The following is a 25,699-nucleotide window of genomic DNA, read 5'->3' on the forward strand; positions in this document are numbered from 1 at the left end:
TTTCTTACCTTCCAAAATTTCACATCGATACACCGATGATCGTATCGGTGGTTACTGATAATTTGTACCGTGGGTATTACACAATAACCGGACCCAACTGTACACGACTGTTTGGGATTTCAATTTCTAGTTTCTACACAGACCTCATTTACCAATGAGATGCCCAGTGCAGATAGTTAATTCACCACAGATTTCCCAGATGGAAAAATCATTTGCCCCTCATAGGTGGCCATCAATTTTCAGCCAATCAACCATCTATTCTGCATTGCGTTGCATCGATGTTTTGGATCACAGAACCATGGGCCCCACTTGTATAAACTGAAAGCCAAAACACACTACTCTCTCAGCTGAGCATCATTAATATCTCTATGCAAAACATTCACAAGAAAATGCCTCTTATTTTCTTTCAGGAGCATTCAAAATATTGTAGAAAAGGGAAGAAAGTGCCCTAGCTCTATCGTCCAAGACACGGGCCAGCCCAAATTTCCTTGAAGCAGAACCGATGCCTGAACAGAAATGGGCAGGGCCGTAAAGGCCCATTGGAGTACCCAGTCTAATTACAGACCTGAATATGACAATGAGAACAGACACATGACATCATATTACAACATGAAGTAAGAAGTACAGTTTTCACTACATCACAAGCAAAATGCTGTGAATATAACACAGCTAGAAAAATCTCGACTCCAAAGAGAGGCAGCTACAGAACTCATAATTCATCCTGCAAGTGAAAAAAAGAAGAAGGAAAACATATCATCCAGTTGAAATAAAAATACAAATGGTACCTAGAACGATTTTGCTTCCTTTCGCTTGGGAGGCAAACATGTACAAGGTCCAAACTGACAATACAAATGCTTAGATTGGGAATTTTTTTAGGGGGAAATAGGGACAGTGGAAGGAACTTTGATTGGCTGTTCTTATCGCTGTCTATTTTCTGGGATCACCAGAGGATCAGATCTCATACATGTTTGCCACATATGCGGAAGAGGAAAGAAAGTCTCTCTGATGAGTAAAAGCAAACTAAAGAGACAAACATCAAGGTCTAGGTTTCAAGACAGTTCAGGAAGTATTTTAAAAAGTCTGAAGACTTACGTGGTAATCATCGTCCATGTAGTCGGGGCGCTGCAAAAAACAGCTTTGAGTCAGAAAAGCATTTTAATTTAGCAGATATAACTGATTATTGCACACTTTTGAATTCCACCGTCATGTTTGTTCTTTGTGAATTATCTTTGAAATCAAATTGATTTCGGTGAAATCTTACTTTACCCGTTTGCATAAATAAAAAAAGAAAAAGAAAAAAGGCATGGTATATATTTTCCATTTCCACGTGTAGAGAGAAGGAAAGAAGAAATGGGAGGAAGAAGAGAGAAAGAGGAGATTAGAGAAGGGATTAAACCTGCACTGATAACATGAAGGTATAGATAGATAGGTAGACATACAGACAGATAGACAGATAGCCCTAACCTTACTAATAATGAACCCCAAAAACATATTATATGGTGTCATGAAGGAGCACTGGATTCCATACATACACACAGATTCCCACTCTCTCTAACACCAAGCTTATCAACAATAAACATGGATAATGATGTTGCCCAAATATTGGTTTCCAAAACAATGGGAAGAAGTGGGTGACCATTTACCATTGACATTTTTACATTTCCACATGAATCCATAGAATACTACACCACAAACCAAACAACAATTTTCCTTATGGAATCCACTGTTTGTCACTCTCTGCATTGTCCATGTTCAATAAAACAAACATGCCCTAAAAATAAATATCCTAGGAATGGGCTACAATCAATGTTTTAAATATCGATGATATCGGCTGATACATCCCACGATATATCTTGTATCCCACCTGTGCGATACAAAACGCATAGGTAGTTCCGATATATCCCGCCTATTCAATCTAGTGAACATTTTTGATTTCCGACCCAATTTTTTGTTGTAAATCATGTTAAATCAGTGTCAAATGGTTATAAATCTATGATTCTTCATGTTTTCCATGGAAAATAATGAATTTGGAGCTTTGATTTCAAGATTTAGGGAGATGGGCCAAGTTGCAGAAAATTGGAAAAAAAATCAAAATTTCTCAATTTCTCGCAAAATAGTTGCAATCTTTGTATCCAAACACAAAATCAAACATATATGTAACTTGATCTAGTGATTCTTCTTTTGCTTTTGAATGTATTGCTTGTGTTTTCATACATGTCTTCTTACATTTATAAATTATATGAATATACTTGCATCAGTTCAGTTGGACAAGGCATATATTAGGACTCCACACAAAGGAAACCCCTATTATGTGCACTTTTTTTTTTTTGTAATGTTCTGATTTCTAAGTGTGTATTGATGTCTTTTTCAACAATACCTGAAGTAAAGTTTCATTGAAAAATTCCACCAATTTCCCAATGTTCTCATGTTTCCCAACAACAGCGATACATTACGCGATACAACCGATATATCCTATGTGATAACTGATATGTATCTGTATCCCAAGGGTGCGATACATTAATGGGATAACGATATTTAAAACATTGGCTACAATACACTATTCAATGGTCAATGGACTGGTGGGGACTGCATTTTTGTAACATACTCAACAGATGTTAACATACCAACCAATAGTCTGATTGTGAATGGTCAGAGTTAAAGGGTTCACAGACATCCACTGATAGGATGGTTAGGACCTTTTGATTAGTGTAACTTTTGGGCCATATCCCATATGACATTATTACACCTTGATGGGCATGTGCGCCTGTTAGACTAGAAACTGATGGAAACGTTTCACTATTGCTCCCAACACTAGATGTTCTCCCAGGATGATTATGTTACACAGAATGTGAATTAGTATACTCAAACCTCAACTGGATCAACTCATCTGGGTAAAGACTTGAGCCCAAAATATATCATTACTTCTCAGGTATGAGCCTTGGTTTAAAACTAGAGAAACACAATCAAGAACTTAAAAACTTGATTCCAATCTCAGAAGACTCTCAAAGCTAATGACTCATAAAACTCTGGCCAGCTGAAGCATGATTCGATAGGGTCACCAGTTAGAGTCCAAGCGAGGTCATGACTATATAAACATTGATTTAATAAACTAGATTCAAATTAGTAAGGGTGAAAGATATGTCATAAAGGCAAATAATATACCCTTCTGTATCTATCCTTGTAGCGCTCCTTATCTCGGTAATACCGGTCACGACCCCTCTCCTTTCTCCGCCGTTCACCTTCCTCTCTCGCCCTTCGAGATTCCTGTACAAATAGTAGCTCAAAACATTAAAAAAGATTCTTCAGTTGGATGGCTTTCCACACCCCTACCAATAGATTTAGTACTGAGGGAGCGAATGCAAACATACTACATAAATACACATACAGAAGGTAAGAGAGAAAGAGCATGGTTTTAAATCTACTTGAATAAAAATGGAAGTCCAAACATAGAGAAAAGGCAATGGAAGTTTCTATTAGTTACCTCTTCTTCTTGAGCCCGTCTCACTTTCTCTGCTTCCTCAAAGGCCTCCTTCTCAGCCTGCAATTCCAAATACAAATGAAGAAGGGACAAAGAGGAGAGACCATAATTTAGAATTTAGCACTTGGCAGTTGGCTGAACTTTATAAGCAATAGATATCGAAGGCTTTGGTCTCACCTCCTTATTTTTGGCCCATGTCTCCTCCACAACCTGTTTTGCATACTCTGGATCATCGCAAATCAGAATATTGTCGTAAACAGAACCAGCCTTCACCTGCACATTTCATTGAATTATGAGATTAGGCCATTCCAAGCACTGGTAAATACATTTTATGGAACAGGAGCAATCATGCACCCAGGATTTCCTTCTATGATGTCTGTATGAGTATACAACAAGTATAAGGTGTGTGTATGAATTATAGCTTTCAAAACATAGATACATTGCCCATTTCCAAGTATCTGGGATCATATCTTTTCCTCTATAATCTATACTGATTTCATTTGATCATGCACCAAGGCTACCTCATTATGATAGCAAGATATAAGACAAGGATAATGCATCAGTATCACCTTTGCAACATAGATACATCACCTATTTGAATTATGTGATTCACCAAATTCCAAGCACTCTAAATACACTAGGGTATGGCTCATGCGACAGACGTGGAGAGAGGAAGGAGGAGAGATCAGAAGAGAGATAGTCCGCGTCAGTTATTGCAGGTGAAATCCTAACCGTAAACTGGTGAGCAGCCATATTTTCAAGTTCCCAAAATGCCCCAAACCTTATTTAAAATGTCTTCCCATGTCCCTTCCACGTCCCTTTAAAACTGAAAGTTGATGTCCCATCTGAAGGAGTAGAAACATCCATTCAACAGCAAGTGTCCCATCCTACTGTTTCCAGTGTTGTTGTTCACCTGAGTTTTAAGATTATTTATTTATTTATTTATTATTATTATTTTTTAATAACAAGATGAAATAAATCGAACGGATTTCAAACTTAAGTAAATCAATGCGAAATGCTTCCGTAGAATGTCTAATTTCTGTTTTACATCTTCAATGCGAAAATGTTCAATTCTCATAAGATCTTCTTGACTGTTACTCTTCAAGAACAATCATGTATGTAAATTGGACATTTTTGAGACAATCATAGGTTCTGGAAGGGAATTCCAATGTTGTCAAATGGCATAAGTGATCCTGTGTGACCCAAGAGGCTATGTACATATGCGATTCTATAATTGCATGTGCGGTCACACAGCGCCTGAACTCTCTCTCTCTCTCTCTCTTTTTCTTTTTTTTTCTTTTTTTATAAATTTTAAAAAAGGAAATAAAAAATGAAAATGAAAAATATATAAGAAATGCTACAAGTGTTGTGAATTGTTTTTTTTTTTTATTGTTTTATTAGCAATTTCACTAAAATTTTGTTATGTTTATTACAACTATTAGACTATAACAAGTCAACTAACAACTAACAAGAACCCACAATCTCTATTTGTAAAGCAAGCACCCCCAATCACTATGCCAAGTATGCTTCTTATTTATTCGTCTTAATTTAAATCATTTAAGTAGATTCCTGGGCCACATCAGTTTAGAATAGATCTGACCAGTTGGATCAAACCACCTTGAAGTCCACTTCGAATTTTAAATCAGCAAATGAAATTACTCCTTTTCTCCTTTTTTTTTTTTTCCAGAAAAGAGGAAAGATAATAGTTCTGATTTTTCTTTTGTTGGAAGTCCACCAGCCACTTTTTTAGGTTGGTTTCCAATCAGACAAGCACGAAGACAAAAACTACAAAAACAAATGCAGGAGCCTTAATCCATTGAAGTTCAACTCCTTTTTCATAGGGTCTGTTTGTTTTTCAAAATACACCGTAAATGAGCTGTAAATAAGTAATTATTACTTTTTACAGCTGCTTGGGAAAGATGAAATGAGGCTGAGCTGTAAATAAGTAATTATTACTTTTTACAGCTGATTGGGAAAGATAAGATGAAATGAGGCTGTAATTTTGCCTCAAAAATCGTGGTGCAAGGCGATATTATTAGACAAATTATGATGGTAAAATTTGTGGGGCCCATCATCATGCATATGTCTAATCCACTCCATTTATTTATTCTACGTGCTCATTTTGGAGCATGAGCCAAAAAATGAGGCAGATACAAGGCTCGAGTGGACCACACCATAGGAAACAGGTGGAATTGAACACCTACCATTAATAATTAAAATGAGCCTAGGGCTCACAGGGATGTGTACCTGCCATCCAAAATGTTCATAAGTCACACAGACATGGATGAAGGGAAAACACAAAAACAAGCTTGATCCAAAACTTCTGATGGCCCCATAGAAGAAATGAATGGTAAACTTTCAATTCCCCATGTTTTGTGTGGTGTAGTCCACCTGAGCCTTGGATTTGCCTCAATTTTGGGCTCATGCCCTAAAATAAGAGAGAAAAACAAATGGACGGCATGGATCAAGTACATACATAACAGTGGGCCCCACGAAAATATCTGCCTTTCCTCGGTTTCAACCCACTATCAACGTCAAGGCACTGTCAAAGGGTGGCTGTGGAACGCAAATACAGGGGCAAATAAAAAATGCCCATTAACCATTTACACCTCATTTACCTCATGCATTGAAAGACAAGCAGGCCCGTTTTCTTTGCTATTTAACTTCCTACTTTTCACTTAACCTCATCTCTGTTGTTGATAGATAAGGCAAAAGAGAGTCCATAATCCCTGTTATTGGAGGAATGTGAATTCCGCAGGCCCCATATTCAAGTGCCAAATGCAAAAACAGTGCATGTGCATGGGGTTCGGGACATTCATAGGGGTCTCCCAACAGACAATGTTCCTTACCCTAAAAGTCGTCATGTCCTTTCATCAGGTGGGCCACATGTACCAAGAATAGACAAAAATGATAACCATCGGTCTGCATTTTTCTGGTCAAACTGTTCTGACCAGCCGCCTTGTGATTTAGGTGGCAAGTCCGTTCTTTAGAACATTTCTTTATTTGTTAACTGCTATGAGAGAAGATTATGCAGAACCAATTCCCTTACCTGCCAAACTTCAATGCCTACATATCTCAGTGGCTTCAGCACATAAAGGTCAGGGTCATCTTCAAACTCTGTCAAAAAATAAATATGAGAATGTTATGAAGGGTTTCCTGAAATGCTGAACACAATCCATCCTCAAAATAGTAAACATGCAACTGCAAATACATTCTAGGCTCATAGGCCATAGCTTTATGAGCAATTACATGTCAGCTTTGAAAAACTTGATATGGTACTGGAGAATATCACTGTGCCAACACAACCAGTTGCAAATTAAGTTGGGTTAAAGGTGCATGCTGTTTTACTCAAGCATCAGAGAACTAGATTGATTACTCAAAAGCTCAGCCAGGCACTTGAGAACTTGAAAAGTTGGACAATATATGAATGCTTTAACTCAATTGAGTTTCAAGTCAACTCAATTGTGCACTCATTTAAAACTCAATCTATTTCCAACATTAGTAATTCAGCAGTGGGAACTTAAGCACCTGTGTGTGCGTGTATTTGATGGACACATTTCATTCCATACTCTGAGATAGCATTGAAAGAGGCTAAAAACAACAGACCTGGGTTATCAATCCATGGGATCTTCCACTTCCCTTGATAGTTTGGATTCTTGATCCTCTGTGATGTTACAAAAGAACATATCAAAAAAGAGACAAAAAAAAACAAAAAAACAAGAAAACAAAACTGTTGTAAAACTGTTAAGCATGAAATTAGCGGCACTAGTTAAAAAACAACACCAAATATTGCACCTTGGGCTTCCATGGTCCCTTGTACTTTGGATTTGGGATCTTTGGCGGTCTCCATATTCCATCTTCATCTTCATCCCAGGTATCAGGCTGGTGAGAGAAAGGAAAAAGAAGTCAATTTTTTAATTTTTTTTCTTGTGATTAAAGAAAGATGCGTGTATCCTGTGTAGAACATATGATTTCAATAGCAATGCATCAGACTTGGTTTTCCATATGCTCAAGCTCTTTCATCCAAGTGGTTGTAAATTAAAGAAGTGTCTATACATCACATATGATATGCATATGCAACTCAAAAGTTTTGGTTTCTTTTTGCTAGATTTAACTCCAATGAAATTTGAGCCTAAAAACATTTGAAGGTATCAGAAATGGAACATAGTGAATGGATTGAAGGGAAAAAATTAGTGTACAGCACGAATGGTAAATTAATAATAACTTAATCAGAAAAGGGAGTAGGATGACATATGTAAATACATACACAACCAGGAATCTGGTTGGCTTCAATTCCAAATCCCTCTTATTTTATGCTTTCAACCTCGAACCTCAAGACAACTTTGAATCAATAAATCATAAAAAATAAAAAATAAATAAAAAAGAAAGAAGAAGAAGAAGACAAATCTAGATGTTTATAAATTGATTAACAAAAAGATCATAGCAAATAAAGAAGGGAAGATCAAGCAATACATGCTAGAAATAAAAGGCAACACATGCCTCGCATCAACACATGCAAGACATAAGGTTACTCTTCAAGAGAAGGATGAAAACTTCCATAAAATCCAAATCTAGTTGGAGTTGCATGTCCAAAAAAGGTTCTTTTACAGGCATCAAACAGGAAATAAAACCCCGCCCTCAAGTAACACTTCTCCCTATCAGGGAGGGTAATTTGACAGTTCCCGTTCATGTTAAATGCAATAAATTAACCGACAATTAAGTAGATATTAATCCATTCCACATGCGTGGCTCACATGTGCGGTCATGTGAGTGGAATTGGGGCCTTGCATGAGAGAGTAGGGATTAAACATGGGAAGGAAATATATCTAACCATTGATGGTGAACAACAGAAAATCAATACAATAATTGTAGGAGATGAGGCAGAGTAGGCATTGAGAGAGATAAAAAGGAAATAGGATACAGCTGGAACACTCTCTTCCTAGTGGTTGAAAGAAATATCCCATGTGGTTACATTTATTTGTCAAAATAGTAAAACAACTGTGGACTGAAAGAGAAAATGGGCGAAGGGGGTTTGCGTTTTATAGAGAGATGCTTCAAGACTGTTCTGTATTCATCAGTCATCTACACAGTAGGTTGTGTAATGGAAAGTCCAATATCTGTAATATACGATATGTTAATTTAAAAAAATAAAAAATAAAAAAGTAGCAGCAGAAATTAGTAAACCTTTTTAGCCTTTGGATCAGGAATTTCTCTTGGGATAGAATCGTATCCCTGCAGTGTGATTCATAAGACAACATTATTCAACAAAAATTAGTTGAGAGTTAGTAGGAATGAGACCCAACAAATAACAATATTATAAATAGAAAGTGCATCTGACTACCTCTGGTTTGACATGATTAGGGTCATCAATATACTCCCTATCATCCCAGTCCTTGGGCTGCAAACAGAAAGAAGACACATCATAAGACAACTACAGCACAAGCACTGAACTGAAGGAAATCACACCTCATGGCCAAGATCTTGAGCTCAAACCTTTTTGGCATTGACCTCTTTGATTTTCCGAGGAGGAAGAATATCCCAATCAGTGTACATGCTTCCAGATTCTCTCTCTCGGTTGTCAACTAAGACACTGTAAGTTGCATCTGGCCTAAGAATAAATGTGTAGACATGCGTCAACTTGTCATTTTCACATTGTAAATCCTTCTTGATAGGATAGTTTTGGCCTTGGTAGGAAAGTATAACATGGAGCTTTTTTGTTTGTGACCCACATAAATCCGGCCCAAACATTACGCTGCACAAATAAACATTACAAATTACAAGCAGCCAAATGTGTATCATCACCGAGTGTAAGCAAATCTCTGTTACAAGGACACTCCTTTTTTTTACTCTTATTTTCCAAGTCTACGTATGTAGACATAGAATATGAACCATTAGCAAAAAACCTCAATTTCTCTATCTTTTCGGCAAACTTATGTACTACCTAGCCAATTTTAATGGTTTTCTTTTACATGTCAATATTGCCTTTACAAACTGATATTTGGTGCCAAAAACATGAATCCCCAAAATCCCAAACATGTACGAAATATCAATTTCCCATACCACTCAAACTGATAAGAAAACACAAGCACTTTGCAAGATGTATACAGAACAGTAAGAATATATGAAGCACATGGCATATTTGAAGGAATAACAAAACAAACCTGTAGGGAGTATCGCCACCAAATTTCTTCTGATTGACATAACTTGAAAGAAGTTTTATGTAACCACCACCACATTCGATTTCCTGCTCAAATTTTATAGAATATTGGAGCACCAGAGTTCTGTTCTTGTTGCTGAACTCCGGTATTTGTGCGGATATGGCAAAATGCCTAGCATCAGTATACGTCTGAAGACCTGCATATATTTTCCCCAGTAAGAATCATCTTGGAGCATACGACTTGGGAACAGAACATTCTAGAAATATGAAGCTGGTATGCCGTACTCATCAGCTCTAAAATTGACATGATAAGATTGGAAGGACCCAAAATTTTCCTGATCCAAACACCAAAACAATAACCTCAGTCTACATATAGGAATTATATAATCCTTGGCCAAGGATGTATACAGTATTTTGGCATGGAGTTTCAACAAGGGGGGGCCTCGGTTCGGTGATCCGGACAGATGGACATGCTGAAAAAGCACCTCCAAGATTGGAATATCAGGCCATCCAATATTTGGCTTTTCCTAGTGAACGAGGACACTTCCAGGATAGAAATTGATTGGTTACAATTGCCTCATTGGAGAAAATCTTTTAGCATGGCCCACAAATTGAGGGGCTCAGCAGGTCAATGGTCTAGAATAGATCAAAGAAATGTGGTCCTCAATTGTAAAAACCTAGGGCCCATGGCAATGGGACATTCTACAACTTCCATTAAAGCACACGGACATTCTACCAGTTGCATGATTGGGGTCAGTTTGTGATTGAGGGAAATTCCCGTCCATCATAAAGTGGAAGTCACATCATTTTCCACCTTTCAACGAATGGGAGTTTAGGTCCTCAGGAATGACTGTGTTTCCTTCCCATTTCAGAATTGGAATTCATTTGCAGCAAGGAATATGAATATATGATTTTTCACTAAAGAGGAAAAAAAATGTACCTTTATCGTCAGGATCACCAGACCACTTTCCTGCAGTGTGCTTAAATGACCCCGCTTTCCCTTCAGCCCTTTTCCAGTCTGACTTGACCCAACGATTCTCCCAGCCATCTTTTGCATAAGAATTTATCAAAAGAGAAGATAATCAAATCCAATCAGCACTTCACATTCAACAGCAACCAAAGACCAATATGGAAAAAACAAAAGCAATCAAGCATATCCAACGTTGGATTATTGCCAAGAAACAACAAAGGAGAAAGAAAGACGACCATCATAGGATATTGGCAGAGCTACGCAGATCATGCTCAATACCATGGCAATGCATCGCAGTGGGAATTTAATAGTTTCTCCTATGCTTCACCAGTAGTTTTTTCCTTTCTTTCCTTCTTTTTTTTCTAAAAAAAATAAAAATAAAAAATAAAATTCCATGTTATGGAGGGTATGAACACCTTCACATTTTCATTTTGTTTCTTCAGTAAAACAAAGAATCAAGTTTTCACATTCACAATAATGGGACATTGATAATAAATTACTAGAATAGTAGTGAAGAAAAAGAAAAAGACAACGGGATATTTAAAATCAAATGACAGGGTCCAAGAAATTTTCAAAACATAGGGCAATCAATATCCAACATTACAAAACTTAGGCATTCTGATAAAAATCCAAGTACAATTCTGCAATGACCTTTGCTAAGCCCACATGCATGCACAAGTCAGCTAATGCACATGCCACTAAATATGCCAGCATGGCAGATATCTGCAATATCTGAGCCATTCATTAAAAAGCTACCACTATGTAGATACCCCATCCCAAGAATCAGGTGGGTCCATAGAAATGTGGGTCACAAGGAACAAATGTACGGTTGTGAAAAAATCAGCCAAAGTTTTCTGACCCATCCACTTTTTTTCTTTTTTTTTTCTAATATGATGGCACACGTACAAAGCACACCACCTTTATATTTGGGAAATAACAACCACACAGTGGGGTCCACCTGATGTATATCTAGATAGTTCACACCTAATGGATAGCATAGATAGTTCACCTATCTGCCATGCTATTGCTGGCATATCACATGTGGCAGCATATGCATTAGCTGAATTGTACACGCATTTGGGATTAGCAAAGACCTTGCATGATAATATGTCAGACTTTAGGTTTCAACTTATTTGGTCCTTGGTTTTTGTAATCCATGACAAGCTATAGTTGTTGCAAAAAGCGTGAGGCAAAGCAGCAACAAATTTGGGTGTTACATTGGGGAAGAGTCTATTTAGTAAGTATAAACTGCTACAAGGCAAGGCTGCTGGAGTGGGAGCGAAACTCGAAAGTCTAAAGTTTGTCTCAAAGCAGGAGCGGCATCCATTTAGAAGGATTGTGCAACTAAAAGCTTGCCTAAGGGAAATTAAAAGGGCAAAAAATAAAAATAAAAAATAAATCCAGAAGCCTACTCTAACAGGGAAAAATAAAATTTGTTTTCTTCTCAATCTTTCACGAAAAAAGGAAAAAGAAAAGAAAAGAAAAAAAAAAGCAAAAAAAGAAAAGCAAGAGGCTGGTAACACCTGGGGTACCCCAACTTGTAGTTCATTGGACCCCAGCTGCACATGGGGGGCGCCTTCACAGTGATTTGAGCCCTTCATCCAGTGAGTTATACCACGTAAGGCCCACTGCTGACATCCCACCAGCTGGACAACCAAATGGACCCATGGTATGCCAAAACGGTTATGTAACGGTAACAGTCGTAACCGTTATGAGTTACAGGGCTGTAGCGACTATTACAGAAAAAAATGACCTATCACGGCCACATAATGGTCCCTAAACATTTTTTATTTTTATTTTTGAAAAAAGAAAAAACACCATAACAGCCATTACAACCCGTATCATAACAGTAATGGCAGTGGCTGTTACGGCTACCGTTACCGTTATGGAACACCTTGGATGGACCTCACTTCAGACTACTATAGAAGAACCCAAGAAATCTGACCGGTATGGCCCATATCGTAATAGTAATAGTGGTGACCATTATGGCCACCGTTACCCTTATGGAAAACCATGGATGGACCTCACTTCAGGACACTATTGAAAAACCCAAGAAATCTAACTCCACTTGAAAGACCACTAGGTCGAGTTGAATTGAAGACTAGTGCTGAAAACTAGAGTTGACTTATAACGGAAAACTTAAAATGGTTTTAAATAGCCAAAAAAAAAAGAATTACAAAAACATAAATTAACAAAAAATATGAAAAATTAAAAGAAAATCCAGATTTTTTATTTATTTATTTATTTTTTTTTGACTTGGTCGAGCTTTTTATTCAACTCGATGAGGCTCCAATAAAATAAAACCGAAAAAAGCCTCAACGAAAACGAATTCCTCATCCACTCAAACTTGGTTCGGTTTCAAGTAAGCTCAAAGAGCTTTTAAACAATGAGATAGACTGTAAATGGGTAGTTACATAGAAGGTCAAACACGGTTAAAAGACACGGTGACTCAGACCGACTCATCTGATCCTAAGTCGAGTCACCCGACTCGTGGGTGAACCAGCCCAGATTGCCCAAGTCGGGGGTGACTTGTGGTATCAAACCAGACTAGATCCAACTAAGTCCATGTCAACTTGAGCGAGTTGCATGGGACCCATCCAAGTCTAGGAACCATGAGGACAACAGAGCAAAAATCTGTTAACTTGGACTGTTAGGATCAGGCTACAATGGAGGACCAGAGGACTACAATTTCATGTAGTCACGTGGGCTATTAAACTGGTGTGTGTGGGAAATGGTACTGTGAGGTCAACCTCATGGGAACTTCCCATGAGGTCGAGCTGTGTGGGCCCCACCATGATGTGTGTCGAACATCAACACCGTGCATTTGATGGGTCCCCTTTAGCTTATGTTATATCCCATAAATCAGTCGTATACGGAATTCAGGTGGGCCATACCATCTAAAACCATGTGAGGACATGCCTAAAACATATAAAATCACTTGGTGGGGCCCAAGTAAGTTTTTGATGAGGCTGAAACTTGGTTTGAACCCTCATACAAGTGTGATACACAATGGATGGGATGGATTTGTGAACCACATCTCAGTGGGCCCAATAAATGATTATGAATGTTTTAATGGGATAATAACCCCTCTCAACTGTTGTATGTGGTGTGGCCCGCCCAAGTCATGTATTGGCTTGAGGTTTAAGCTCGTGGCCCACCATGGAATGATGCATCTGACTAACGGTGTTGATGTTCGACACACATCACGATGGGGCCACACAGCTCGACTTCATAGTACCATATATATATATAAAAGTCTCTGCAAACCTCCAACTAATTATCTAAACTTAAGTCAAGATCAGGAAACATTTAAAAAAAAAAAAAAATTCAAATTTACACCCAAACCTTCCACCGTGAGAATTTGGAGGTTTTAGGGTGGTTGTCCATTGTTTTCTATGGTGTAGCCCACCTTATGATTGGATCAACCTGATTTTTGGGGCATCCCACTTTCATGGCGGGGCCACCCTGCTGGACGGGCTGGATCCCATACACAGGTGGGCCCGCATGCTGCCACATGCACGAGATCCTCATCTACAACAGTTGTAGAGGAACCGGCCTCGTTCAGCTGTAGAAGCCACGAGCTGCCGAATGCATGCACCCTTCTCTTTCTACTTCCGGTGTGATGCAACCATACAAAGCTGTACTATTGCATCACCAATAGTAGAAAGAAAGGGTCAATCTATCAAAAAAGAGGGACTTAAATAGTCGCCCCAGAAGAAATTCACTTCCATGAAAGGAAAAAAGCAAGTAGCCCGCGAACTACTGAAGCCAGATCGTAGCCCGCCAACTGGGCCATTTGATCAGTGCAACACCCACTCTAGAAGTAAGACTCCACCACAGATAGACCATGGACGGTCATATTTCCCCGTAATATGAACCAGAGCATTTGGAAAATGGAACCAGTTTACCACTCTATATCCATAAATCGAACGGTTGAGATTTTTTTATGGCAACTCATACTTTTGCCCCCGACCTCTTAAAGGTAGTACCCACCTTTTCAACGGTTATGATCAATCATATGATTAGCCCTACTTGTGGGCCACAAATTGCTTTAGTAGTCCGCGGGCTACTACAAGACGAGGCTCTTTAAAGAGAAAACAGCTAAGATTCGAAAAAATCGGCAACTCTTAGACAGCCAAACGCAATATCCGAAATCGAGAAAAGGGTATAAAGGAAGGAAAGGAGAAAAAACGGTTTTTTTACCTTCGAATCGCTCCTCAAAAATGATTTCTGAAACGGTGGAAGACAGTAGACGGAGCAAGAGAAATACCAGCAAAAATAGCCGCGTTTCCGCCATTTTAGGCCTTCCCGAGGAAGATGGGTTGGAAATGGGTTCCTTTAATAGAAGAGAAGTCCAGGAAAATGCCCTTCGTGATTCATCGAATTACAAGAATAGCCCTTTCTTTGATTCCGAAAGAAAGTTGACCGGGATTAGCAGCAATGCATCATAGTCGGGTATCCTTACGCAGCGCGTGAAACACACGACTCCGTGGGGCCCACTGTCGTAAAATACACACCTTCCCATGTGACACCCTTGAATTGTAGGCACTTTTGGGGAGAAAATCAGCCAGATTTTCAACTCAGGTGAACCACAACGTTAAAAAATATTTATTATGGTATGGAATATGTGGAATAGAGTACAAAAACATACGATGTGTCGCATGAATCTCTTGTACGGTGGTTTTCAGAAAAGAAAAAATTAGCACCTTTCCTTTTATGTTTTTTTTTTTTTTAAATATTTTTATGAAAGGCCGAGTAGATTTTCACGGAAAGAGTGTTTTGGACGACAATATCTCTGAGTTTTAGGGTAAAGCAACTGAAAAAAGTAAGGGTATTTTCATCTTTATAGGTTCGCCCGGACAGGCAGAGGCCTAGATTGGTAAGTAGATTTTGTTCAGGTCAAATAAAAAAAGGTGGATGGTTGATCTCATATATAATAAAAAATTACCCTTGAGAAAATATTAAAAACATTATAATACAAATTCCAAAGTGAAAATAAATAAATCAATATGAAAAGAAAGTGAATATGGTAAAAGATCCAATGATTCTCTAGCCAAATGCCCGAGATTATAGATGTAAGACTGTGAGCAAGTTCAAACGTCCTCTAGTCTTGAGTTAGAGACCACTCCTCCCTTCAATAGTTACTGTAGAGAAAATATAAGAATTTCACAAAGACAATGTTAATAAACTTATCTTATTTCATAGGTTATACGCCCTATTTATAATCAAACAATACAATCTATAATAACAGCTATGTGATCTAAAAATATGCAAAAATAGAAAATCAATAGGTGATTTGTACAACAGAAATAGAAACTTAGCTTATCTATTGATTGTTGTGATTTAGGTTCGCCTATAAGCCTAATTATAGTGAATATATAATATTTTGATGCTTATGCAAATTTCAGTATCGCATTAACATAGCGAATGACCACAATCCTTCTCGGGTGGTATCCTTTCACTAAATTACATACATTATGTGGTATCGGACATTAATAACATATTTTTGTTTCATTATAGTTTATAATTGGAAAGTACTATGTTATCTTCGTTGCCCACGTTCGAAGAATATATTGGACATGGAAACAATGCCAACAATAGGTGATTCGATACAACAAAAATAATTATAGATAATTCAAAACCCTACGGAAAGCTATGGAAGCTTAGAATAAAGTTATTAAAGGTGATGACTAGGGCCCGCATTGTTGTTAGATGTCTTCAATCTGACTGAAACAGTGGTCTATCGATGCCATTGACAAACCACTTGATCCCATTGACAGGCCACTTGATCATATAGAGAAAATTTCATTTTTCCGTATGCTTGCTGGATAGTTTTTAGGGCATTCTTCGATCCCATCGAAGGTGGCTTCAATCCCATCAACAAGCATCAATGATTGTTGATCATATCGAATGCCTTATTGACAGAATTGTGTGATTTTGCGGAAGTGCATATTTTGTTTCCTAAGTCGATTGTAACACTATATAAGCGGGTGTAGTTGGGATTAAGGTATGCTAAGATGTCCTTAAGGTGTTTTAGAGCAAAACTAAAGTTTTGTAAAAGGATTTTGAGGTTTTTCGGATCGTTAAGTTCATTAATCTCTTGTAAATTAATTTTCGTAGTGGATTCGTTGTCACTATGTGCCGTGGTTTTTTTCCACGATGATTTTCACGTAAAACATGTGTTCTTTATGTGCTTTGTGTGCATTTAATTTTCTCTTGTTTTATTCGAATTCGAGTTTTCTTATGTGATTCCCCAACAAGTGGTATCAGAGTAAATATTGGGTTTTGAGTTTGAATCTGAAGCATGTCATCGAATGGATCAAATGTGAAATATGGAATGAAGAATTTCACCGGTAGAAATAATTTTGAACTATGGAATGTGAAGATGAGAGACATTCTAGTTCAACAAGGATTACAACACGCTCTCCTTGGTAAGGTGAAGTATTATGCGTCTATGAGAAATGAAGAGTGGGATGAACTTGATGAGAGGGATACTATCTCGATCCAGTTGTGTCTAGTAGACAATGTTCTCTATAATGTCCTGGATCAAAAGACCGCTGCATGGGTATGGTGAAACTTGATCGTTTGAAATGAAGAAATCCCTGGACAAATGTTTGTATATTTAAGAAACAGTTCTACAATCTTACGACGATAAAATGGTTTGATATCAATGAACATATTTCCACATTCAGTGTATTGTTTTGCAAGTTGACCAATGTAAAGGTGAAGATCGAAGAGGAAGATTATGCCTTAATCTCATTGAATTCTTTTCTACTATCTTACAAGAATCTCGTAGACACTATGTGTCATGGTAGGGAGACCATAGACGCTGAAACTGTCATATCAACCCTTCATTCGAAGCAGTTGAGAAAGACGAACAACGGTGAGGGTTCTTTACGGATGCGTTGATCGCTGGGGGAAGGGATTCTTATCGGAAAAATGGTAACTTGCGATTGAAATCCAAATTAAGGGGTAAACGTAAGATAGTGTTGAAATTGTGGCATGATGAGATATATAAAGAAGAATTGTTAGAATCCTAAATCTCAAAAGGGAGAAAAATCAGATAATATGCTGAAAGAGGCCAACATAATGGAATCCAGTGATGAAGTTCATGGTGGTGATGTTCTGACTACATCCAAATCTAGGTATCTTAGTGACATGTGAAATTTGGATAGGGAGTCGCATATCACATGACTTTTCAATAAAATTGGTTCAACATTTATAACGAGTGAAATGGATGATAAGTGTCTATAGGCAATGACATTGCTTGTAAGGTTTTTAGTGTTGGATTGGTGCGCATCATGATGTTTGATGGGGTGGAGTGTATCTTGACGGATGTGAGACACATTCCTGACCTAGTACTAGTGTTGTATGTTAATGACATGCTTATCGCCAGTGAAAGCATATCTACAATCAACATATTAAAGACTCAACTATCAAGGATATTCGAAATGAAAGATTTGGAGGTTGCAAAGAAGATTCTTGATATAGACATACACAGAGATAGAGAGATAAGCATATTAGAATTGTCTCAGGCCGAATACCTTGAAAATGTATTGGTAAAGTTTGGGATAAACAAGGCTAAAGCAGTTAGCACACCCCATGTTGCTCACTTCAAGCTTTCTTCATATCAATGTTCTACTACAGATGAAGAAAATCATGTCATGTCTCGTGTGTCCTATTTGAGCATAGTTGGTAATTTGATGTATGTCATTGTCTCTATGAGATTTGATATTTCACATGTAATCGGTGTTGTGAGCATATATATGTTAAACCCTAGTAATAAATATTGAGAGGTAATGAAATGACTACTTCATTATCTACGAGGTATATCGAACTATGCATTGACATTCAAAAAATTAGGAAAAAAAACTAGTGGGCTATATGGTTCTGATTACACAGGAAATGTAGACAACAGAATGTCGACTTCCAGTTACTTGTTCACAATTCCAAGTGTAGGGTTGCGATGTAGTAATAACTCGTGAGAACGAGGTCGAATCCACATAGACTAAACTTGTACGTATTATGAAAAGAACTAGAACTAGAACTAGAAGAAGATTTAAATCTGAATTCTGGAATAAAATAGAGTAATTGTAAATAATGTTTAAAAGTATCAATTAAAGGTGAGAACTAGGATGCCAAGGATTCACTTGTAGCTATTAAGATGCCACTTTGTTTGATTCAATAAACACAATTGGAATTGGAGTCATATCTTATCTAATTGAAAGATAAAGTAATTTAAATCAAATCTGAATTTTTCATTAACCTAATTCTCAATAGAGGAGAATTATGAAGATTGAAAGGGATTCCATCACCCTACCATGCCTAGGAGATAGTGGTGAATAATGAGATTTACCAATCTCACTATCTCAAAACAAAAAAAGAAGATATTCAAAACTATCACATCATCTATTGTAATTTGAGTCACAATAAATCATAGAAAACTGAAAATATCCCTTTAATATCAAATTAAAAATCAATGAAGTTAAATAAGAATAAAAATCAAAGTAAAGTAAACATCCTAACACACTATAAGCTTCACCTTTTAGCCCTAGCTAAGAGGTTTAGCCAACTATAGACATGATTGAAACTAAATCTCTTAAACAAATCATAAAAAATATAACTAGGGAAGAAGAAAAACTCTTTAATAGTTACTTCATCCTTGTGCTATACTCCTTGAGATCTTTCCAAACCTTAGAAGACACTTTGGAGCATCTTAATGAGTCCTATTTATAGTTGTGGAACTCTAACTTTCGCACCTAGTTGGAAAAATCTAAAAATCGCCTCAAATTTACGCACTCTCAGCAGTTTGCTAAATTAAACTTCACTCTACGTAGTTATCCAAAATATACTTCAATCTACATAACGAAAATAGACTTCAAGTTTCAGAATATGCTTTTTCAGGACAATTTCAGGAATATGTTTGTCTTCATGACAATTTTAGGATTCCTCTTCTTCACTTCAAATATTTGATTCTCTTTATTCATCATTTAATTTTCTTAAATCTTTGACATATAAATTCTTTATTAATGACTTTCAAATTTTCAAATCTTTATTTAGTAATCTTTTGAGCATAAATCTTCCTTTTGACATCAATTTCACCTTAAACTTTCGAAATCATGTAACAACCCGTCCAATCAGTACAGTGTCCTGGGGCATCCACATAGAATTTTCCGCAGGACCGATCGTTTAAAACATATGCGGTGGGGTACCATAAACTAATTAACCTAGGATTAGCCCATTTGAATAAACCAGACAAATTATGACAAGACCAAGTGCGGGCCACCAAGTCGGATGACCATTTACACTGAGCAACAGCCCGTACGGGCTATACCGCGATGCGGGAAGGTCAGAAAAATCTAAAAATTTAGGGAACCATAGAGCTCACTGGGCTTATGGACTATCGCGGACCGCGGACCCAGCGGACACCTATAAGTGGGATCTAGCACTGATTAAATGCACCCCACCAATGCTAGGACCGAAATTTGGCGCTTGCAAATAAAACCGAGATACCAGGCTATCCAACCATCGGATCTCTTCCATATTTACGGTGGAGGTCTAATGGATTTTCCTACACCCGTCCACCAAGTCTGGGACCCGATCATGGAATGGTGACCGTCGATCACAGATCGGACCCGTACGACCAAACCCCAGATCCGATCGTCCCCAAATTTTGCATGGCCCTTCATCTGGCCATGAAGCATCTATTATAGGAATTTCATAGCCAGAGGGCCACCAGAACCACTCCAATCACCAGAATGGACCCCACAGGGCCGTTTAAAGATCAGAACCGTTGACTCAAACCCCACAATCGTCCATCCGTTTGTTCTCAAATTTTACACGGGCCCTAATCGGGCCATAGGACACCTACCCACCGAATTCGGTGCCCAAAGGAGTGTTAGGGCCACTCCAACTTTAAAAATGAGACCTAGTAGGCTATTTTAGAAATTTGGGGAAACTCAAGGCCAAAGGGCCCAAGTCTAGGGAATAAACCCTAACTCTCATAACTCTCTCTCATTTGCTACAAACACAAAGAGAGAAGGAGAGTGAAGGAGAGTAAAGAGGAGAAAAAGAGAAGGAGGTAGATTCAAGGTGGAGCCTAGATCAAAATGGGGCCCAAGAGAGTCAACCCTTCCAACTCCCTACCCCTCTTACAAGGAGAAACTCTCCTCCTTGACTTCAACAACCGTCCGTGGGTTGCCTAGGTAAGGTTTTCACCCATTCTTCTTGAAATCCATGTAGTAAGATGGGATTGGCTTGGAATTCTAACATGCAAGAGCTTGTTTTAGGGATTCCGGCCTATCGACCCGAAAGCCCTCTTTCCTAGGGCGTTTTCTGAATCTCCAATGAACCATAAGTGCGGAATATTATTCTTAGGTGGCCTAACACCAATTCTAATACGAGTTTAATGATTGTGAATGCTTGGATGCTATATTTGGAAAGTCTAGAGGAACCTTAGGAATTGTATAGGTTTGCATGCCTAGCTCTCAAATTGGTGTGGATTTTGCCTCTTGCATGATATTTTGTATGGATGATAGCTTGCTCATGGGTGTAGATTCTTTTTCCTCATATTTGTGCTTTATTGGGTGAATGATTTACTACCATTGTGCTCATGATTTCTTTAGTTGGAGGAAGTGCTCAATTTCCTCACAAACCCATACACTCACACGCACCTTGTTTCTTGAAAATGTTTACTTGCTTGGTAGGAGTATTCGTTTGTATGGTTGAGATGCATGAGAATATGATATTATTATGTCAGTTGATGATTTAGATAGCTGACATGTTATGGATCACCTTTATTCTAATGGGTTGGTCGGGAACATGATGAGAAACGGTAGTCCCATCGGTAGGACTATGCTATGGCTAGACCTGTGGGTTTGGGCGGGTGTGTTCGGGTGGCTGTAGTTCGACTACATGGGTCCTTTGTGCCCGATGTCACTCGTCTCACGCTCGCCTGACTCGTGCGATTTAGCCTACTGCCTGACCAACCTTGATTGTTAACCCTGTTTGCTCACCTATGTATGGAACCTGGAATACCCTATAATCGTGGTAGCTCATCAATAATCCGCTTGTAATTGGTCCATAGCCTCGTGAGCCGAGCATGGTGGAATGGGACACTGTGTCCGAGCTGTCGGCCTATGCTGGGGTACCACGCCTCCCCGTAGTGACCGCGAGCGATCCCTTTCTCACTGCACTCCTTATGTGCTTAAAGTCGGGGATGAGGAACCCGACGGGATCACGGACTGCGGGGTCTCGGCCTCACGCATTGGGGAGTCTTAGCCTTGCAACCTGTTTAGGGCGCTGATACTTGGGGTGTACCAGATTTTCAAATCTGCTGGATGAATGGACCTAACTAATAACACGGCTAACACGATCGTATTGCATCGCACTAGTTAGGGTGGCGACTCGGCAGTCGAGGTCGCACTGAGGGAGTGTTGTTATTGGTGATCGTTAGATGGTGTCGCTCGAGGGATCGTTGTGGTGAGGGCATGCATCATGTCATGCTGCATACATGCGCATTAATAAGATTACTTAGACGTATGTGATTGTCTGCTTTTCATTAAGACCGTATTATAATTGATGCCTGTGATAACTTGAGACTAATAGTACCCACTGAGTTGATCACTCACTCCCACTCTGGGACGGTGTTTTAAAACACCAACCAGACCCGTTTATAGATGCAGGTGGTTCAGGGGCAAGGAGCCTGGTGAGGCGAGCTTCGACGAGGAGGACGAACTATCCTACTTCCAGTTGATGGAGGGCTCACCGCCAGCTTAAGAGGCGGGATTGGATCGCTGAGCAGGGGGCTTAGTTCTATTATTTTGGGCTTGCTATTCTTTTGAAATTTTATTGGGTAGCGTCATATGCGCCCCTTTCACTTTTGGACATGTATATGAATGTATGTTGGTTTTTCGATCATTTCAGTAGACTGTTGTGGTTATGTTTCATGCTCCAGGAACCTTCAGGTTGCGCAACTAAACCTGATTAAACGCATTAATGAAATCGGTTAATAGTGACCCTCGGGAACTCGGGAGTCGAGCGTATGCGCGACCCCCGAATTCCAGGGCGTTACAAATCACCTCACACATGAAAACATGAATAATTAAATCGATTAAGCACTATCATGTTTATAAAACTAATGTATAAATAGGGAGAAATATACAATATTTCATACTCAACATTACTCGTTTGTATTAGCGGGTTAGGGCGATCAGTTGGATGTTAAAGCTTCAGTCTATAGTTATTCTTTCCACAATTGAAGCTGAGTATATATTGGTGATGGAAGCATTCAAAGAAGGTGTTTAATCAAAAGGAATAATAAATCACCTTAGGCTTCAAAAGGAAGTCATGCAGGTTAATCGTGACAACGAAAACACGATCAATTTGGTGAAAAACTCAATTTACCATTCTTATACTAAACATATTTATATTCATAATTATTTTATCCCATAGGTGCTTAAGGAAGGCTGTAACACCCTGTACTTTCCAGTACTCGGGTGTTACCATATAACCAAACCTAGTATAAATACAAGCCTGACTTAAGTAAATATTCACGTTCATCCTAGTTTAAATCTGATTGTTGAAAGCAGTCTGCACCTATGTATTAGGTTATCCATCCGTTGATCTTTGAGACGCACCATCATGTCATCAGCGCAACCCATTGTTGCGACTTCGATAACCTCGATGGATGGATCAAACCATCCAATAGTCGTATAATATTTAATAACTGTAATTATTTTATTTTACACAAACATAGATTAGGAAAAAAAATTATAGATATATTTTGATAAATTATTTATCATATAAGAGTGTATGAAAATATATTATAATAAGAGTAAAACGTGTATATTTAATGTATAAATATATATATTATATTAACTAAACATAATGAATAATAATTTTATAATATATAATTGAATTATAAATATTAATGTAGTATTGAATATTTTATAAATGTGTATACCAAAAATTATTAGATATTTGGATAAAATTTTATATTATTTAGCAATGTGATTTTAAATAGGATATTGCACAATTTTCAATTCATATATATATATATATATATATATATATATATATATATATATATATATATATATATATATATATATATGTATGAGACTGTATATTATGGATTATATATTAATAAATTGGTGATCAATGGCATGCATATAGTACTATGTTAATATTAAGGTTTTTTTTTTTTTTTTTTCCTGTGTATGAGATTTTAATTATTGTAATTATAAGTAATGTATAGTAGTAATTAAAAAAAAAAAAATTTATATTAATATTAGTGTCGGTTAGTAACATAGGATGAAAACCTTACAAATGGCCCCTTGGACCTTTTCAACCGTTGACGTTCAATTTTATGGTGATCCGACTATGGGATCATCGTAACCGACACTTAAAGATCTTGATTTGGGGTATGGCCCACTGAAGATTTAGGTCAGCCCCATTCTTGATATCATGGCCTTATATGGGTGAACAAACTGATTGAACAGCGTGGATTGACTAAAAACTTCATGGTGGGCCCCACATTTGTGTGCATGTGCACCAGTGCTAAAGCACCTTACGTGCACGGTACCATCAACCCGGTTAAAACGGTGCTGACCCGCCATTTCCTTAAATGAGAGAGATTTCTCTCTCTCTCTCTCTCTCTCTCTTCGTTTTGCACAGCCGACGGACAGAGTCCGTTTGGGACGTGAGGTGGCCCACCTTCATCATCCATATCAATGATCCAAACCGTCCATCTGACTCGGGCAGCGGGCCCCACCATGACCCAACTCACTTCACGTGTTGTAGTGCGTGTGTGTGGGCATAGATTACGACGCAAATCGGCCCTACAAACACATATTGCTAAAAACGGAAACCTGCTGTTTCTCCATCCGTATGCCATGAGGGCGATCCGCGTGAGCTCTTTTTTCTCAATCTCAGCCACTCATTAAGGGACGATCCTAACCGTCCGTTTCAGACCGCCCTAGGGTTTTCTACCCACCGTAAAGAGAAACCACATACGGTTTCGATTTTTACCCACCATTTTTAAAGGCGGTTTCGGCCGGAGAAATCCGGACCGGTTGCTAATGATCCAACGACTCTAGGATGATATAGGGTTTGTTTTAAGGAGGAGAGGATTGAGAGAAATCAGACTTCTAATCCGTTCTTGCAGCTGCAACTGGAAAATCGGCCGAAACCTACTCCACTCGAACCCACCATCTAAACTTCTTAGAAGCTTCGAAAATCCACATCCCTAAGCTCCCATAGACCTGTTCGAACTACCTAGAGACTTCGTTTTGGAGAAAGTGTCGACCGTTGGCAATCTGCCATTAACAGTGGCTTTCTTCCCCATCACCGCTGGTGCATTTCTAGGCACGTCCGGCCATGGCACTTGAGTCGGGAGATGACTGGACTCTGCAACGGGGAAAAACAGAAAGAAAATAGGGAGGAACAGGGAAGAAAGGAAGAAGAAAGAAGATAGAAGAGAGAGTGAGAGTTCGGGCTCGGGCTGGAACCGCACTGCTCGCTGCAGCGTGCGACTCGGGCCAGTTTCAGACCGAGTTGGGTCTGATCTAGGCCAACAATAGGTGAGAGTTGGGCCTAGTTCGAGTGTTGTTGGGTACTAGCAAAGCAAGGATGAAGGGAAGTCAGGCAGGGAAGAACGAGAGGGAGGAGAAACAGGCTCGAGTTCAGGAACTCGACTCACTGTCTGAGCCTTGGACTGCCGACTCGCTGGTGCGAGTTTCTTTTCAGGTTTTGGACCAGTGATCTTGCTGAGGTGAGAAAATGAGTGTGGTTGAGGAAAAGAGAGGGGAAAACAAACGGGAGAGAATGAGCACCCCACCTTGAGACGGCTCAACTCGACTGATTCGCTGAGTCGAGTTACGCGAGTCAGGCAGGTTCTGATTCAGTCCAGCAGCCTTGCTGGTGAATGGTTTGAAGAAGAGAGAAATGAGAGCAAGTAGAAGAAGAAGAAGAGAGAGAAGAAGAAAGAGATAGGTGGTGTGTTGAACCGAGTCAACTCGACTCGAACTGAGTCGACTAGGTGCGTTCTTCTACCTCTCATTGAAATTCCAGTTTGTAGCTTAGTTGGTTAATA

The 25,699-nt window shown here is 38.6% G+C and overlaps 1 protein-coding gene across 1 annotated transcript; it reads right to left on the minus strand.

The window, feature by feature from the left end:
- Positions 1-378: 378 nt before the first annotated feature.
- On the minus strand, positions 379-14,948 carry LOC131246405 (calreticulin-3-like). The gene is made up of 14 exons (XM_058246512.1): positions 14,809-14,948; positions 10,576-10,683; positions 9,640-9,832; positions 8,972-9,230; positions 8,820-8,876; positions 8,663-8,710; positions 7,274-7,360; positions 7,085-7,142; positions 6,528-6,595; positions 3,656-3,751; positions 3,482-3,538; positions 3,163-3,264; positions 1,093-1,122; positions 379-721 (listed from the first exon to the last, which is right to left on the minus strand). The coding sequence occupies exons 1-14, from the start codon at positions 14,900-14,902 to the stop codon at positions 710-712; spliced, it is 1,269 nt and encodes a 422-aa protein (XP_058102495.1). The 5' UTR covers positions 14,903-14,948; the 3' UTR covers positions 379-709.
- Between the last annotated feature and the right edge of the window lie 10,751 nt (positions 14,949-25,699).

Source organism: Magnolia sinica, chromosome 5 (genome assembly GCF_029962835.1).
Source record: "Magnolia sinica isolate HGM2019 chromosome 5, MsV1, whole genome shotgun sequence".
Classification (NCBI taxonomy): domain Eukaryota; kingdom Viridiplantae; phylum Streptophyta; class Magnoliopsida; order Magnoliales; family Magnoliaceae; genus Magnolia; species Magnolia sinica.

Excerpts from the sequence above, each read along its gene's own strand:
- LOC131246405 (XM_058246512.1), bottom strand. The coding sequence starts at position 14,902 with ATGGCGGAAACGCGGCTATTTTTGCTGGTATTTCTCTTGCTCCGTCTA. Across the intron at positions 8,877-8,971 it reads AAGAGGTCAATGCCAAAAAG|CCCAAGGACTGGGATGATAG; the intron begins GTTTGAGCTCAA and ends TTCTGTTTGCAG. Across the intron at positions 8,711-8,819 it reads CTAATCATGTCAAACCAGAG|GGATACGATTCTATCCCAAG; the intron begins GTAGTCAGATGC and ends ATCACACTGCAG.